This window comes from Mobula birostris, chromosome 10 (assembly GCF_030028105.1).
Source record: "Mobula birostris isolate sMobBir1 chromosome 10, sMobBir1.hap1, whole genome shotgun sequence".
NCBI classification, from domain to species: Eukaryota; Metazoa; Chordata; class Chondrichthyes; order Myliobatiformes; family Myliobatidae; genus Mobula; species Mobula birostris.
The window spans coordinates 3,963,553-3,981,654 of NC_092379.1; the positions used below are offsets into that span (position 1 = coordinate 3,963,553).

The following is an 18,102-nucleotide window of genomic DNA, read 5'->3' on the forward strand; positions in this document are numbered from 1 at the left end:
ATGTCCTCTTGTTTGAATCTTCCCCACTCTCAATGGAAAAAGCCTATCCATGTCAACTCTATCAATCCCCCTCATAATTTTAAATACCTCTATCAAGTCCCCCCTCAATCTTCTACGCTCCAAAGAATAAAGACCCAACTTGTTCAACCTTTCTCTGTAACTTTGGAGACGAGGTGAGAGACTTGCAGGTTGATAAAGAAGGCATTAAGGACCTTCACCACCTAGAAAATGCCCTCTTCTCATTACCATCATCAAGGAGGTGATACGGGAGCCAGAAAACACGCACTCAACATTTCAGGAACAGCTTCTTCCCCTCTGCCATCAGATTTCCGAACAGACCTTTAACACCACTTCACTTTTACTATCTTTTTGCTCTACTTATTTATCTTTTTTGTATTTCTTATTGTAACAGAGTATTTTGTATGTACTGCACTGTACTGCTGATGCAAAACAACAAATTTCATGAAATATGTCAGTATTAATAAATCTGATTCTGAAGGCAATGGTGTTCTTCCTGTTCTTAGTCAAGGGACTGAATTCAAGAGTCAAGAAGTTGTGTTGGCCACATCTGGATATTACATTCAATTCTGGTCGTCCCACTACAGGACGGATGTGGGGGCTTTAGAGAGGGTGCAGAAGAGGTTTACCAAGATATTGCCTGGTTTAGAGGGTAGGTGCAAAAATAAGATGTTGGGCAAACTTGTTTTTTTCTCTCTGGAGTGGTAGAGACGGAGGGGAGATCCGATAGAGGTTTACAGGATTGTGAGGCATGTAGACAGAAGGCAGAGAGGGTTGAAATATCGGTTACAAAAGGGAGAGAGGGGCTAGGTTCAAAGGAGATGTGAGGGGCAAGTAATTTTTTTTACACAGAGTGGTGGATGGGGCGGTGTGGAGGCAAATACACAAGAGGCGTTCAGGATAGGCACATGAATCTGCAGGAAATGAACATTGTGTAGGCAGAAGGGACTCATTTAGTTGGACAGTTGATTTCTGAGCTGAGCTGTACTCTGTTCTAGCCACCTTGCAGGCACAGAATTTTATGTCCAATTGAGTTTTGTCTCACTGGTAATCTAAAATATTGACCGTGAGGTCCCAATGCCATTTGAATGTCAAGAGAATGAGTCAAATTCTTTCCATTGCAATAGGTTCGGCGAAATCACATATTATAGCTGTCTTTCTCTGCCCCTCTCTCTCTCACACACACACACACACACACACACACACACACACACACACTCACACTCACACTCACACTCACACTCACACACACGTGTGCGTGCACTCAGACATGGAATGCAGAACAAGCTTTTTTCCACATACGGTTCTGGGAGCGTGGAATACACTGGGGTGGCAGTGAAGACAAAAACAATATCGAGGGTCTCAGACAGGCACGTGAATGTGCGAGTGAGAGACTGTGGGAGGCAAAAGCCTTCACCATTGCCTCAGTGTGTCCTTGCTGGGGGAATGAAGGCTAAAGGGACTATGGAGCCATTTATAGATGCTGTCCAGCTTATCCGGGCAAGAGCTGAGTGTATAGATCTCTGCCATTATCCCCAGAGGAATAGTGCCCCAGCGACAGACCCGTCCCCACCGGTGCCGTGCCCCGGCGTCACGCGACAGACCAGTCCCCACCGTACTGTACCCTATTCCTGGCAGAGACTCAGTGTAGACATTCGCAGCTCCCTGGGTTCGAGAGCAGTTGCACACAGAGTACAGGAGTGGTGATGTGCTGTGGGGTGGGGCTGCCCCTGCCTTACAGAAGGTGGTGATCAGTCACAGGTTACCAAAGCGGTTTTATTGAGGATTTACAGGGAAAGGCTGTGCGTTAACCAGCAGCCAGCGGGCTTCACTCATCCTTCACCAGCTTGCAGTTCCGCTTGACCCGGGAGAAAGGCCCCAGGTTGTCGCAGAATATGAAGTCCCACAAGACTCTCAGCCAAGAGTTGTGCTGGGGCAGGTTTTCGTAAAACTCTGGGGCCATCTTCTTCACCTGAAACGGGATGGGATTTGAGGTTACAGATGAGAGAGCGCTCAGCTTTTCATCCTCTACGGGGGTGAGGCCCAATGCAAACTACAGGAACGGTGCCTTGAATTCCCCCTTGGGTGGTCTATAGGGCATGAACATCGAACTCTTGAATCCCAGTGACCTGCTCCCTCCTCTGTCCTCCTGATCTACCCCAGGCTCTCACTCACATCCCCTTCTTCCCAGTGCATTTGCTCTTCCCCATGGGATCTCCAGTCCTCTCTTCCGCTGTTCCCATCTGCCCACTGTCTCCCCCCCCCCACTATGTGTACATACCATCAGTGTATGGACCGTTTGTTTTGAGTTTCTTGTTCATTGGCTTTTATAGGATTGTTTTCCAATTTATTGGGCTTTTTGTCTTTCATTCTCTTTCCTATTTATTAACTTATTGAGACGCAGTGCAGAACTGGCCCTCCCAACGGGCCACACCAGCCAGCAACACCTGATTTAACCCTCGCTGAGTCGCAAGACAGTTTCCAAAATGACCAATTCACCTAGTGACCGGTACCGATCTGGCCTGTGGGAGGAAACCGGAGCACCCGGAGGAAATCTGTGTGCAAACGGGAAGGAAAATGCAAATTTTCTTACTGAGGAAGCCCGGACTGAACTCCGCATCCCAGCGGCTCGAGCTGTAATAGTGCTAACTGTGGTGCCCAACTGTGCTTATCCTGTTCTTTTTATGCTGCACCAGATCCAGGCTAGTAATTATTTTGTTCTTTTCTACACTCATGTACTGAAGAATGACAACAAGCTGTCTTTAATCTTGAATTTGGTTCTACTTTTCACCTTCCTGCCCTATCAGATTCTGCCATCTGCGGCCCTGTGCAGTTTTGGTCCCCTAATCTGAGGAAGGACATCCTTGCCATAGAGGGAGTACAAAGAAGGTTCACCAGATTGATTCCTGGGATGGCAGGACTTTCGTATGAGGAAAGACTGGATCGACTAGGCTTATACTCGTTGGAATTTAGAAGATTGAGGGGGGGATCTGATTGAAACGTATAAAATCCTAAAGGGATTGGACAGGCTAGATGCAGGAAGATTGTTCCCGATGTTGAGGAAGTCCAGAACGAGGGGTCACAGTTTGAGGATAGAGGGGAAGCCTTTTAGCACTGAGATTAGGAAAAACTTCTTCACAGAGAGAGTGGTGAATCTGTGGAATTCTCTGCCACAGGAAACAGTTGAGGCCAGTTCAGTGGCTATATTTAAGAGGGAGTTAGATATGGCCCTTGTGGCTACGGGGATCAGGGGGTATGGGGGTATGCAGGTACAGGGTTCCGAGTTGGATGATCAGCCATGATCATACTGAATGGCGGTGCAGGCTCGAAGGGCCGAATGGCCTACTCCTGCACCTATTTTCTATGTTTCCACCCTTCAGATCCCAGCCTATCACTGTCTCCACGCCTCCCTCCTGTGGGACTCCAGCCGTCGATCAACCTCTCCTCACCTGGATCCACCTGTCCCCCCACCTTTACTGGCCCCCTCTCCTTTACTTTTCAGATTCGATTCCTGCACCCTGTTCACTTGCCTCCACAGAGCATCCAAGGTCAAGCCCCGGTCTCTAACTAGGGCAGAGAATTTCCTGATTCATGGCCATCAGAAGGAAACTTAATTTGCATGGTAGTAGTGACCACTTGTCCTGAAAACAATGTCCCCATTTATAGATCCTCTCCCACCACCCCAGGACAAAGACCTTGGAGTGGTATTGTTGTAATGTGAGCATTGTTAAAAGTAAGTTTATAACCATATAACAATTTACAGCACGGAAACAGGCCATCTCGGCCCTTCTAGTCCGTGCCGAACTCTTACTCTCACCTAGTCCCACCGACCCGCACTCAACCCATAACCCTCCATTCCTTTCCTGTCCATATATCTATCCAGTTTAACTTTAAACGACAACATCGAACCTGCCTCAACCACTTCTGCTGGAAGCTCGTTCCACACAGCTACCACTCTCTGGGTAAAGAAATTCCCCCTCATGTTACCCCTAAACTTTTGCCCTTTAACTCTCAACTCATGTCCTCTTGTTTGAATCTCCCCCACTCTCAATGGAAAAAGCTTATCCATGTCAACTCTATCTATTCCCCTCATAATTTTAAATACCTCTATCAAGTCCCCCCTCAACCTTCTACGTTCCAAAGAATAAAGACCCAACTTGTTCAACCTTTCTCTGTAACTTAGGTGATGAAACCCAGACAACATTTTAGTAAATCTTCTCTAATACTAATTAGGATAATGGGGGGGGTTTTACTTCCGGTGGTCTCTGTATACAGTGTTCCCGCCGTGCCATACGGGTTGTGAAAGCCTCAGTATATGCATAATGGTTTTGACCTTCGAGATAAAGTTGTTTCTTTGGTTATGAAGTTGTCGAGTGTGCCTTTTTCAAAGTAGAAGTTACCACAGGTATAGTATCGTAGTGTTCAGGTTAACGCCATTACGGCGCTTGCAACCCAGGTTCATTTCTGCCGCGGTCTGTAAGGAGTTTGTATGTTCTCCCTGTAACCGTGTGGGTTTCCTCTGGGGCTCGGTCTTCCTCCCACATCCCAAAGATATACAGGATAGGAGGTTACACAAACAACAGGAATTCTGCAGATGCTGGAAATTCAAGCAACACACATCAAAGTTGCTGGTGAACGCAGCAGGCCAGGCAGCATCTCTAGGAGGAGGTAGAGTCGACGTTTCAGGCCGAGGCCCTTCGTCAGGATAGGAGGTTAGTTGTTCTCATGCGTGTAACTGGGTATCAGGGGTTTATTAGACCAAAAGGGTTACCATGACGTATGCTAGATAGAGTACACGTGGAGAAGATATTTCCTACAGTGGGGGGAGTCTAGGACCAGAGGGCACAGCATCAGAATACAAGTACACCCCTTCAGAACAGAGATGAGGAGGAATTTCTTTAGCCAGAGGGTGGTGAATCTGTGGAATTCATTGCCACAAGTGGCTGCGGAGGCCAAGTCATTGGATATATTCAAAGCGAAGGTTGATAGGGTCTTTATTAGTAAGTGCATCAAAGAAGAAGGCAGGACAGTGAGCTTGGGAGGGATTGAATGGTGGAGCAGGCTCGATGGGCCTGTGGGAAGGGTCAGTGGTATCTCCGAAAAGGAGCGGAGGTGCGTGGAGGGGAAGGATCCCGTGAGGTGGGCAGTTACCTGGGGCAGTTTGCTGCCAGGAATACTGGGGAAGTCATGGTGCTCCATGTGGTAACCCACGTTGAAGGTTATCCAGTTGAGGGGTCCGTAGTAGGAGTAGGTCTCGTATCCCTTCAGGAACATGTAGTGCTCGGCGATGAAGTGCCCGGAGATGGGGTGCAGGCCCATCCCCAGCATAGAGCTGGACAGCATGTAGAACACGGGCTTCAGGCCCCAGACGTGGTAGATGGCCATGTCGTAGCTCAGCTGGATGACGGCGTTGACTACCTCCATCTGGGTGATGGGCTTGGGGTTGACGTAGAGGGGCCTCAGGATGTAAAGCAGCGGCTGTACGACCAGCCAGAGCACCTTGCGGGCCGGGGTGCGGAAGAAGCAAGCCTCGAAGTCGGTGGGCACGTCGACGTCGAGCCCGTCTCCACCCAGGTACCGGTGGTGGTCTATGTGGTACTTCTTGAAGGAGGCAGAGTAGGGCATGCCGATGGGCAGGTTGGCAAAGATGGCGAACCAGCGGTTCCACTTGGCATCCTTGTTGCCGAAGGCCACGTTGTGGGAGATGTCGTGGATGGCCAGGGTCAGGGAGTGGTTGACGCTGCCACCCACCACGTACGCCCAGAGCAGCAGCCACTTCCAGGGCAGGTCCTTCACCAGGTAACAGGAGGCGATCTGAAAGATCACCATCGCCGTGACTATCCACTTCAGGTGGGGATCTGGGCCCATCAGTGACTTAATCTCCGGGTGCTTGGCTGTAAGAAGCAAGAGAGTGACAATCAGGTTTCAGCAAGAGTCATGACTTCTCAAATTTCCACATGCTATTAGGCTATTCGGCCCATCGAGTCTGTTCTGCCATTTCATCATGGCTGATCCATTTTTCCTCTCAGCCCCAATCTCCTGCCTCCTCCCCATATCCCTCCATGCCCTGACTAATCAAGAATCTATCAGCCTCTGCCTTAAATATTCCCAATGACTTGGCCTCCACAGCTTCCTGTAACAACAAATTCCACAGATTCTCTACCCTCTGCCTAAAGAAAACCCCTCATCTCCGTTTTAAATGGATGTCCTTTATTCTGAGGCTGTGTCCTCTGGTCTTAGACTCTCCCACCATGGGAAACTTCCACTCTATCAAGGTCTTTCAATATTCGAGATGTTTCAATAAGAATTCCGCCCCCCCCATTCTTCTAAATTCCAGCGAGTACAGGCCCAGAGCCAACAAGCATGCTTCATATGATAACCCTTCATTTCCAGAATCATTCTCGTGATCCTGCTATAGATTCCGATGTCATCACATCCTTTTTTTTAAGATAAGGGGCCCAAAATTGCTCACAATACTCCAAGTGAGCCCATCGATTCTGCTCTGCATTTCGATGATGACTGATCTTTTCTTCCCTCACCCCCATTTTCCTGCCTTTTCCCAGTAAACCTTAAATCCCTCACCAGTTGAGAACCTATCAATCTCTGCCAGTGACTTGCCCTCCGCAGCCGCCTGTGCCAACCCATTCCTCAGATTCATCGTCTACTGGCTGGAGAAGTTCCTTCTCATCGCAGTTCTAAAGGGGTGTCCCTTTATTCTGAGGCTGTGCCCTCAGATCCTAGACTCTCCCACTATTGGCAACATCTGCTCCATATCCACTCGATCCAGAACTTTTAGTGTTCGTTAGGTACTGGTATGGAGAGTGTTTGATGCTTCTGGGCCTATATTCATCCCTCCAAACTCCAGCAAGTACAGGCCCAAAGGCTTCAAACACTCTCCATATGTTAAGCCTTTCATTCCCAGGATAATTCTTACGAACCTCCTCCGGACCTCTCCAGTGCCAGCACATCTTTCCCTCACAATATTCCAGACATCCCACCCTTCAAAAACTGATTTCAGCGGGGTAGAACCACCAATTTGCGGAAGACTCCCAGAACTTGCGGGAGAGGTGGGATGTCTGCAATAGAGTAGCTCCTGAGCAGCTGGCCAGCTAGTTTAAATAACGTTAGCTATGCTAATGAACGAATGACACCTGTTAATCTCACCTCAATATGTCTTTTACAGTCTTAACCCACCATGGGCAATAGAAAAGTCACTGTTGCAAACAATGCAGCGAGAAACACTGTCATTATTTTTGACCCCTATTAGGCAGGGGTACACCTTAGGGTAGTCTGGGGTGACGTACGTTTTATTTTTTATTTTTTTTGGAACACCCTGCCATGGCGCGCTCTCGCTCGCGCACTCTCTCTCTCGTGGTTGCTCTGGCTCACGCACTCTCTCTCTCGTGGTTGCTCTCGCTCGCGCACTCTCTCTCTCGTGGTTGCTCTCGCTCGCGCACTCTCTCTCTCGTGGTTGCTCTCGCTCGCGCACTCTCTCTCTTTCCTGGTCGCTTGTGCACTCTCTCTTGCTTGCTTTCTCTCTTGCGCTCTCTCTCGTTTGCGTGCTCTCGCTTTTTTGCTCTCTCACTCTCAAAAAAATTGATTTCCGGGATATTGTATATAATGTGCGGGCATCAGGGAGCCACTATTCATATGTGGGAGACTCCAGGAACTTCCGTGAGAGGTGGGATGTCTGATATTCCAAATGTGGTCTTGAATACCAACAAAGCCCCCTCCATTATGGGAAGTTGGGCTGGATCTTGTACCAGTAGAGCCCCCACACACAATCCCTCACCCACAGGGCCCGCTGGGAGCAGCCCACCGCGGTCGAGAGGTATCCCATGAGACAGAGTGAGCACTTTTTTTTGGCAAATGGACCTTTATCTGCCAGACCATGAGACCCCCACCCCAGAATACCTCATAGTCTTTTCTCGGTGTTACCAAATGAGGTAAGAGATTAACTTTCACAAACAAGAGAAGATCTGCAGGTGCTGGAAATCCAAGCAACACACACACACACACACAGACTGTGTCTCTCCTCTCCTCTCCTCTCCTCTCCCTCTCCCTCTCCCTCTCCCAGCTCAGCCAGGCAGCTCCTGTGGGGAAAATAGTCCTGCTGAAGGGTCTCGGCCCGAAACGTCAACTGTACTGTTTTCCATAGAAGCTGCCCGGCCTGCTGAGTTCCTCCAGCATTTTGTGTGTGTTGCAAGAGAATAGCTTTATTTGTCACGTGTACACTGAAACATACAGTGTAATGCGTCAACAATCAACACAGTCTGGAGACATGCTGGGTCAAACCCACAAGTATCGCCATGTTTCTGGCATCAACATAGGTTGCCCACAGTTTAGCAAACCTGACCCGTACGTCTTTGGACTGTGGGATGAAACCGGAGCACCCAGAGGAAACCCACACGGTCACGAAGAGAGCGTCCAAACTCCTTACAGACATCGGCGGGAATTGCACCCCAATCGCTGATCACTTTAAAGCGTTACGCTACCATGCCAACCCTAGTGCTTACTCGTTTTAAAGAAAAAAAACTAAGAAATAATTTAATACACTGAACTGAAATAACTCACTTTGCCATCTTCCTTTACGAGCAGAAGGTGGTCTCTGTACATCAGACACCTGCCTGTGTGTCGGCTACGCTTTCAAACACATCACCAGCAGAGCTGATTCTCAGGACCAGCGGCCTCCGGCCTGGCGTGGAACATCGGGGACTGCCTGGCCTGGAAACACCAAAGCCCAGGATCGGAAAAGCGTGCGGAGAGTGGTGAATGCAGCCCAGTCCATCACAGGCAAAGCCCTCCCCACCATCGAGTACCCTTGCACGGAAGACTGCCACAAGAAAGCAGCATCCGTCATCAAGGACCCCCACCATCCAGGCCGTGCTCTCTTCTTGCTGCCACCATTGGTCAGGAGGTACAGGAGCATTGGGGTCCCACACCACCAGGTTCAGGAACAGTTATTACCCCGAGCCAGTGTGGAGAACTTCACTCACCTTGGCACTGAACTGACTCAACGACTTACAGGCTCACTTTCAAGAACTCTATACAACTCGTGTTCTCAGTATTTTTGTATGTGAACAGCTTGACTTCCTCTGTACGATGGGTGTTTGTCAGCACAGCTCTTCACAAATTGTATTGCATTTTGGTTTCCCCCTGTAAATACCTACAAGAAAATGAATTTCACAGTAGTGTGTGGTCTGTCGATAATAAATTTACTTTGAACTCTACATTGCAGGAGAGATTCCTGAGGATGTCACTCGAGTTTTAGGGACAGAGGTTGGGCAGGCTCCGATTGTATTCACTGGAGCGTAGATGACTGAAAGGTGATCTTATAGAGGTGTTTAAAACCAATTGCACAAGTGAAACTATATTCAAAGTACTGAGCATGGCTTTAAACCTCCCCCTGCTTTTCCAAGTAAATATATTTTATTGGAGACCTCCAGCACCACCACCACCACCACCATCACCGTTGTCGCCATTGTGTGCTGTGTCATTTGATGTGGCCGTTCATAGCCTTTCCATCACCATGATTGTTCTTGGCAAGTTTTTCTACAGAAGTGGTTTGCCATTGTCTTCTTCTGGGCAGTGTCTTTACAAGACGGGTGACCCCAGCCACGATCAATACTCTTCAGAGATTGTCTGCCTGGCGTCAGAGGTCGCATAACCAGGACTTGTGATCTGCACCGGCTGCTCATATGACCATCCACCACCTGCCCCCATGGCTTCACATGACCCTGATCGGGGGCTAAGCAGGTGCTACACCTTGCCCAAGGGTGACCTGCAGGCTAGCGGAGGGAATGAGTGCCTTACACCTCCTTTGGTAGAGACATATCTCCACCCTGTCCCCACTAAAGGAGGTGAATACAATAGAGATGTCTCCTCTTGGGTAGGAACATGAACGTACAGGGAGGTGGAGGCGGACGAGGTGATGCAAGGGGAAGAGGGAAAGATCGGAGAGGTAGAAGGAATTGATTTAGTAGCATTTTATTTACCAGTTTAATTAGCTTGACACAACATTGTGGGCCTGTTCCTGAGCTTTGCTGAACTGTTCTATGGAGATGGTTCAAACAAGATCTAGTGTGATGATCCTGATTTGAAGGAGCTGGTCACAGAGGAAAGGGCAAGTGGGTCAAGGATCTACTCACTGTAGTTTGGAAGAACATGGCCAATCTTCTCAACAAAATCTCTTCAGACTCAGGATAGAGTTAATGCTCAGAAAATAGTTCCTCTCATGGGAAAGTCCGGAACCACAGGGTATGAGTTTGCAGAGGGATCTGCAGCAGCTGGGGAAATGGGCTGGAAAATGGCAGATGGAATTCAATGCAGATGGGAGTGAGGTGTTGCTCTTTGGTAGGACCAACCAGGGTAGGCCTTACACAGTGACTGGTAGGACACTGAGGAGTGTGGTAGAGCATAGGGATCTGGGAATACAGGTCCATAATTCATTGAAAGTGGCATCACAGGTAGACAGGGTCGTAAAGAAAGCTTTTGGCACATTGGTCTGCATAAATCAAAGTACTTTGTGCAGGAGTTGACATGTTATGTTGAAGTTGTATAAGGCGTTGGTGAGGCCTATATTGGAGTATTGTTTGCAGTTTTGGTCACCTACCTATGTGAAAAATGTAAACGAGGTTGAAAGAGTGCAGAGAAAATTTACAAGGATGTTGCTAGAACTGGGGGACCTGAGTTATAAGGAAAGACTGGATAGGTTAGGACTGTATTCTTTAGAACATAGACGACTGAGGGGAGGTTTGATAGAGGTATACAAAATTATGAGGGGCATAGATGGGGAAAATGCAAGCAGGCTCTTTCCCACTGAGATTGGGTGGGACAACTGGAGGTCATGGGTTAAGGGTGAAAGGTGAGAAGTTTAAGGGGAACATGAACTGAAAACTTCTTCACACAGGTGGTTGTAAGAATGTGGAATGAACTGCCAGCGGAACATGCAAAGCTCCATTTCAATGTTTAAGAGAACTTTGGATAGGTACATTGATGGGAGGGGAAGGGAGGGCTATGGTCTGGGTGCAGGTCAATGGCAGTAGGCAGCTTAAATAGTTTGGCATGGGCTAGATGGGTTGAAGGGCCTGTTTCTGTGCTGTACTTCTCTATGCCTCAAGTGAGAAGAACGTTTCCTCTGGGGGACATCTTCCCTCAGAAGGGTGCGTAACTGAGTCCTTGGCGATATTTGAGATGGATCAACTCCAATCAGTAAGAGAATCGAGGGTTTCAGAAAACGTAGCTGTGAGGAATGCCAGATCAGCCACAATTTGAAGGGCTGAATGGCCTTCTGTTTCTCCCTGCAGCCCAAATGAACCAGATAGGATTCTGAGATTTAAGCAGCAGTTTAGTTATGGGATTTGGTCTCTCATTCACCAATCACTCGAGCCTTCTGGATTAGCGGTCTTGTCACAGAGCATTTATGCGGAACAGCTGACCAGTCGTGGAGTGTGTCACCAACAGGCGGTACTGACCAGAGTAACAATTTCCTCCACCGGAGGCAACCTCTTGGGTACCGAGGTCAACACCGGCAACTGTTGTGGACAGCCATCGCGTCCTCAGTGTCTCAGGTTTCCGTGGGCATCTGGAGGAGCAATGGAGACACAGGCCCTTCAGACCACCAACCTGTGCCAACCTTCAAAAGCCTATTTTCACTAATCCCAGTTATTCTCCCCAGATAGATTCTCATTAATTCCGCCCCCCCAAAATACCCCCTATCACAGGCGGTAATTATTAGCCCAGCAACCTACATCTTTTTGGCACAAGATCGTAGGGCGAACATGACAGCACCAGAGGTCAGGACTAATCCCAGGTCACTAGAGCTGTGAGTGGCATCTGCTCGTGAGGTTTAGTGATAATTCGGATCACTGTACCAAGTTTCTGCCTTCCCTTAGAATCCCAAACAACTTCAGGGTGCCTCGCTATCCCGTTTCAGTGCCGTATCTCTCACGGACCCAACTAGAGTGCAGACACAATTTACTGATTGCTCTAACCCTCTTTTCAATCTTTCTTCCTTCCAGAGGTCTCCCCATTGGCATGGAAGATAAGCGGGAAGCCTTTTTCCCCTCCCATCACCTCACCTCGAGAGCCAAGCACAAGCCAAGCTCAGCCATCAAACTGTAGTCAGCAGATTGCATGAACCCACATGTGTACCAGGAGGCTGAGGTCTCCAAACCATCCTCCATGCCTTCACTGCAACAGACAAGAGAATGAGCTTGCATTAAACACATAATGGACTGAAAGGCCTTTTTTCATCCATCCCCACTTTTGTTTTTGGTATGTCGTCCAAGACCAGCCAGGGTAGGCCTTACACAGTGAACAGTGGTGCTGTTGTAGAACAAAGCAATCTGGGAATACAGGTCCACAGCTCATTAAAAATGGCGTCACAGGTAGGTTGGGTTGTAAAGAAAGCTTTTGACACATTTGCCTTCATAATTCAAAGTATTGAGGGTGGAAGATGGGAGGTTCTATTGATGTTGTATCATACATTGATGAGGCCTAATTTGAAGGATTGTGTGCAGTTTTAGTCACCTACCTACAGGAAAATAAATTTGAAAGAGTACAGAGAAAAATTACAAGGATGTTGCCAGGACTGTTGGACCTGAATTATAAGGAAAGACTGAATAGGTTAGAATGTAGAAGATTCAAAGGAGATTTGATAGAGGCGTACAAAACTGAGGGGTAAATGGAAGCAGGCTTTTTCCACAGAGTTTCAGTGACACTACAACCAGAGGTCATGGGTTAAGGGTGAAAGGTAGTTTAAAAGGAACACAAGGGGGAGCTTCTTCACTCAGAGGGCGATGAGAGTGTGGAACGAGCTGCCAGCACAACTAGTGCACGAGACCTCGATTTCAACATTAAAAAAAAGTTTGGATAGGTACATGGATGGTAGGGGTATGGAGGGCTATGGTCCTGGTGCAGTTTGGCATGGACTAGATGGGCCAAAGGGCCTGTTTCTGTGTTGTACCTTCCTATGACTCTTGCAAATATAGTGGAGAGCATTCTGACTGGTTGCCTGGCATGGACGCTCCAATGGCAGAGGTTGCAGAAGGATAGTGGAGACTCAGTCAGCTCCATCACAGGCCCAATCCTCCCCCCCCAGCTGTGGACACCTTCAACAGGCAGTGCCCTAAGATCATCATCATCATGTGCCATGTCCAATGACGTGGGTGATCACGGTCTTTCCATGGCCATGATCGCTCTCGGAAAACTTTCCTGCAGAAGTGGTTTGCCTTTGCCGCCTTCTGGGCCGTGTCTTTACAAGATGGGTGACCCTCAGCCATTATCAATACTCTTCAGAGGTTGTCTGCCTGGTGTCAGTGGTCACGTAACCAGGACTTGTGGTCTGCACCGGCTGCTCCCATGGCCTCACGTGACCCTGATCGGGAGGCTAAGCAGGTGCTACACCTTGCCCAAGGGTGACCTGCAGGCTAACGGAGAGAAGGAGCACCTCACACCTCCTTTGGTAGAGATGTACCTCCAACCCTCTGCCAGTCAAGAAGATGACGCCCATCATTAAAGACCCTTGCCATCTGGAGCATGCCCACTTCACACTACTGCTATCAGGGAGGGAGGGACAGGAGCCTGAAGACCCATACCCAGTGATCTAAAACCAGCTTTTTGCCCTACACCATCAGGTTTCGCAATAGATCCATGAACGTTATTATAAACACGAGATTCTGCAGATGCTGGAAATCCAGAGAACACACAAAATGCTGGAGGAACTCAGCAGGCCAGGCAGCGTCCATGGAACGGAATAAACAGTTGACATTTTGGGCCTAAACAATTCATCGGGACACATGGTTTAGGTCCAGATACCTGCAATGGTGTTGGCCTGAAACACTGACTGTTCATTCCCCTCTGTAGATGCTGCCTGATCTGCTGAGTTCCTCCAGCATTTTGTGTGTGTTGCCCGGTTTCAGTATCTGTCTTTTTCACTATTATTTATTTAAGGTAACTTGAGTTTTTATGTCTTGAACTGTGCTACTGCTGCAGATTTCCTGACGTAACATCAGTGATATTAAATTTAATCCTGGTGCTGCCCAATTCAGTCAGCTGCATCACGGGCACCAGCCTCCCCAGTACCCAGGACATCTTCAAGGAGCGATGTCTCAAAAAGGCGGCGTCCATCATTACGGACCCCCATCACCCAGGACATGCCCTCTTCTCATTGTTACCATCAGGGAGGAGGTACAGGAGCCTGAAGGTACACACTCAACGATTCAGGAACAGCTTCTTCCCCTCCGCCATCCGATTTCTGAATGGACACTGAACCCATCAACACTACCTCACTATTTTTTTTCTCTTTTTGCACGATTTATTTTAACTTTTTATACACTCACTGTAAATTACAGTTTTTATTATTACTGCCGCCGCTAAACAAATTTCATGATACTTGCCGATGATATTAAATCTGATCCCCACCCACCCCTCAGCCCAACTCTCGGTATACAGGACAAGGTCCTGGTCGGTGGGGACCACCAGTCATATTTTGGGAGCCTCACAAGAGTTTTTTGAAATTTCCCACCACCTTCAACACTGGCACAGGATGTACAAACACTGACACGGCCCCCGGTCGCCTGAGGAACTGAATGTTTTGTTTTATGTGGGGACACTGTGGAGCTGGCCCCCAGCCCTTCGAGCCCCTATCCACTCCAGCTCCAGCAACCCCCGACAATCCTGATTTTACCCTGACCTAATCGCAGAACAATCGATCATGACTAATTTACCTACCCAGTACGTTTTTGGACTGTGGGAGGAAACCGAGAACCTGGGGAAAACCCATATATTCCACGGGGAGGACGTACAGACTTCTGATAAGTATCGCCATATTTGAACTCTGAACTCTGAGCTGTAATAACATCACACTAACCACTCCCTCAACATCTAAAGGTATTCCTTAAAACCTGTTTAGCAAACCTTTGTCTAGATAACATCTTCCACGGCTAAACCTCAAAGTTTTAATTTAGATTATGAGGACATGCTGTCCTCTTTTATTGTCATTTGGTAATGCATGCATTAAGGAATGATACATTATTTCTTCTGGTGTGATATCACAAAACACAGGACTGAAAAAACTGACAAAACTACATAATTATAACATATTTTAAAAACGCAAACAACAGGAATTCTGCAGATGCTGGAAATTCAAGCAACACACATCAAAGTTGCTGGTGAACGCAGCAGGCCAGGCAGCATCTCTAGGAAGAGGGCCTGCTGCATTCACCAGCAACTTTGATGTGTGTAATTATAACATATAGTTACAACAGTGCAACAATACCATAACTTGATGAAGAAGTCCGTGAGCACAGTAAGGTTCAAAGTCTCTAAATGTCCACATCTCACGCAGATGGGAGAAGGAAGAAAAACTCTCCCTGCCATGCCGACCACAATCCGGCTCTGAGTCATCTGAAAACTTCGAGTTCTGATCAGCTCTCCAACACCGAGGTACTGAGCGCCATCTCTGCTGAATGATTCAACCTCCTTCTCAGCCGCCAAAAGCAGGCAAGGCTGGGGATTTTGAGGCCTACCCTCCGAAAGATTCCCCACCACACAGAAACGACAGCAGCGAACGGGCGTTTCAGAAATTTCTCCAGATGTTCCTCTGTGCTTTCACGTCCATTCTCCATCAAATCAGAATTGTCCACGGCCCCTATTTAACGGATACGATATCATTTTTGACCAGAGGGCTGCGCACAGGCAGGCACGCCGCCATCTTCTCCTCTCGCCGAACTTACGTGGTAATTGTGAAATGCCAGAGGATATTGTAGTGTTAGAGATGCAATATAAATATATATTGTTATTCAGGAGTGATCCAAGTTAGTACATCACATCAGTTACCAACTTCCTGAGGGTGATCGCTGCTCCCTGTACGTGAAGCAGATATCTCTGTACAACAGGCACCTAAAGCTCTGGAGAGATATCAGAAACTCAGCCTTTGCCAATCACGACAAAGCCCCTGTGAGGAAAAGCAAGCCGGTGCTGATGTCCCTTCACAGGCTGACGTCCCCAGCACCAGGACACTGATCATAAAGCCTCTACTTCCTCAAGAGGCTAAGGAAATTCATCAAGTCCCTGTTGACCCTCACCAGTTTTTACAGAATTTGTTATCTCATTCAGTTTTATTTCGAGATACAACATGGAATAGGCCCTTCCAGCCCAGTGTGCCGCACATCCCAGCAATCCCCCGATTTGACCCTAGCCTAGGCACAGGGCAATTTACAATGACCAATTAACCTACTAATCGGTACGTATTTGGACTGTGGGAGGAAACTGGAGCACCCAGAGGAAACCCACATGGTCACAGGGGGAATGTTTAAACTGCTTACAGATGGTGCTGGAATTAATTTCCAGATCACCCTGAGCCGTAATGGTGCCATGCTAACCGCCACACTACTGTGGTGCCTTTGCCGTTTCTGCCCACTGGATCTTTGCCCCTTATCATCTGGTACACCTCTATCGAGTCACCTCTCATCCTCCCCCTAGACGGATGTATTAAAGGTTAGGGTGCATTGTTCTAATGGATTTGGATCGGGGGTTCCCAACCGTCTTTACGGTTAACCGAGGGCCAGGTTGGGAACCCCCGATTTAGAGATGACAAAAACAGGAGTTTCAAACTGAACATGGAGTAGATGGGCTGAATGGCCGATTTTCATTCTACACAATTGCACATGGTGGAGCAAACTTGTAATTGCATTTGAAAGACCCGCCTGAGTTTCAGTAGCCCTGCCGGTCCATTCATTCATTATGCGTCATGTCGCATGACGTGGGCGATCGTAGTCTTTCCATGACCATGGTTGTTCTTGGCAGGAGTGGTTTGCCATTGCCGCCTTCTGGGCAGTGTCTCTACAAGACGGGAGACCCCTAGACATTATCAATACTCTTCAGAGATTGTCTGCCTGGCATCAGTGATCACATAACCAGGACTTGTGATCTACACCGGCCGCTCATAGGACTATCCACCACCTGCTCCCATGGGTTCACTTGACCCTGATCGGTGGGGGTGGGTTAAGCCCGAGGGTGATCTGCAGCCTAGCAGAGGGAAGGAGCGTCTTACACCTCCTTTGTAGAGACGTATCTCCACCCCACCACCCAAGCCCTGCAGAAGCTTTTCCAGATGTACCACTGACCATCACCAATTTTTGCAGCTGCACCTTAGACATTCAACAATTTTTTTAAATAAAGGGTTCTCCTCCAATTCTCTTCTCCTCCCTCTGGCTCCCCTCCTTCATCTTCTCCCATGGTCCGCTCTCCTCTCCTATCAGATTCATCCCTCCTCATTCCTTTGCCTCTTCCAGCCATTCACCTTCTGGCTTCTCACTTCACCTCCCCTCCCCACCGTCCCCCTCACCGGGTCTCGCCTATCAGCTACCAACGTCTACTGCTTCCTCTCCCTCTTCTCTTCTTTCCCTGGCTTCTGCCCGCTTCCTTTCCAGTCCCGATGAAGGCTCTTGGCCTGAGACGTTGACCACCGAGATGTTGCTCCTCCGCCCTGAGAGTGGCCTCAATGTGGCAAAAGAGGAGGCCATGGTCTGGCATGTCGGAACAGGAATGGGGATAGTGATGAAAATGGTTGTCCACCAGCAAATTCTGCTTTTGGCAAATGGAGCAGAGGTCCTCGACGAGGCAGTCCCCCAGTTTATGAGTTTCACCAATGTAGAGCTGGCTGCAATGTAGGAGGAGTCGTCTGATTGGAGAGGGCAGTGGACCATGGGACAAGGGGGAGGCGATGGGTAGATGAGAAGAAGAGAAGGGGTAAGAGGGAAGCAAGAATAGAGGATGGGAAATGAGAGACAGGGGAGGGAGGAATTGCTGGAAGTTAGAGAAATCGATGTTTTATGCCATCATAGATTGTGTCTGACCAGTGGAGAGGGAAGATGGGGGATACAGACACACACACACACACACACACACACACACACCAGTCAGACAGGTTTACCCACTGATATTTTAAACCAGGAGGCAAAAGCAACAATTTGTAGCTTGTTTCCCAAACAGAAGATAAAACTAGTCAAGCAGGTACGACAAAAATCATTACCGGAGCTGTTCATTGGGCAATGAATCATCTGTCAGAATTAACCCAGC

The 18,102-nt window shown here is 48.3% G+C and overlaps 1 protein-coding gene across 1 annotated transcript in view; it reads right to left on the bottom strand.

Moving 5' to 3' along the window:
- Window positions 1-1,762: 1,762 nt before the first annotated feature.
- Window positions 1,763-18,102, bottom strand: part of LOC140203765 (sphingolipid delta(4)-desaturase/C4-monooxygenase DES2-like) — a 37,738-nt gene continuing 21,398 nt past the window's right edge. The window contains exons 2-3 of the mRNA XM_072269826.1: window positions 5,170-5,912; window positions 1,763-1,990 (exon numbers count right to left, since the gene is read on the bottom strand). Of these exons, the coding sequence (XP_072125927.1) occupies window positions 1,847-1,990; window positions 5,170-5,912 (887 nt within the window). The 3' untranslated portion in view covers window positions 1,763-1,846. The remainder of the gene's footprint in view (window positions 1,991-5,169; window positions 5,913-18,102) is intronic.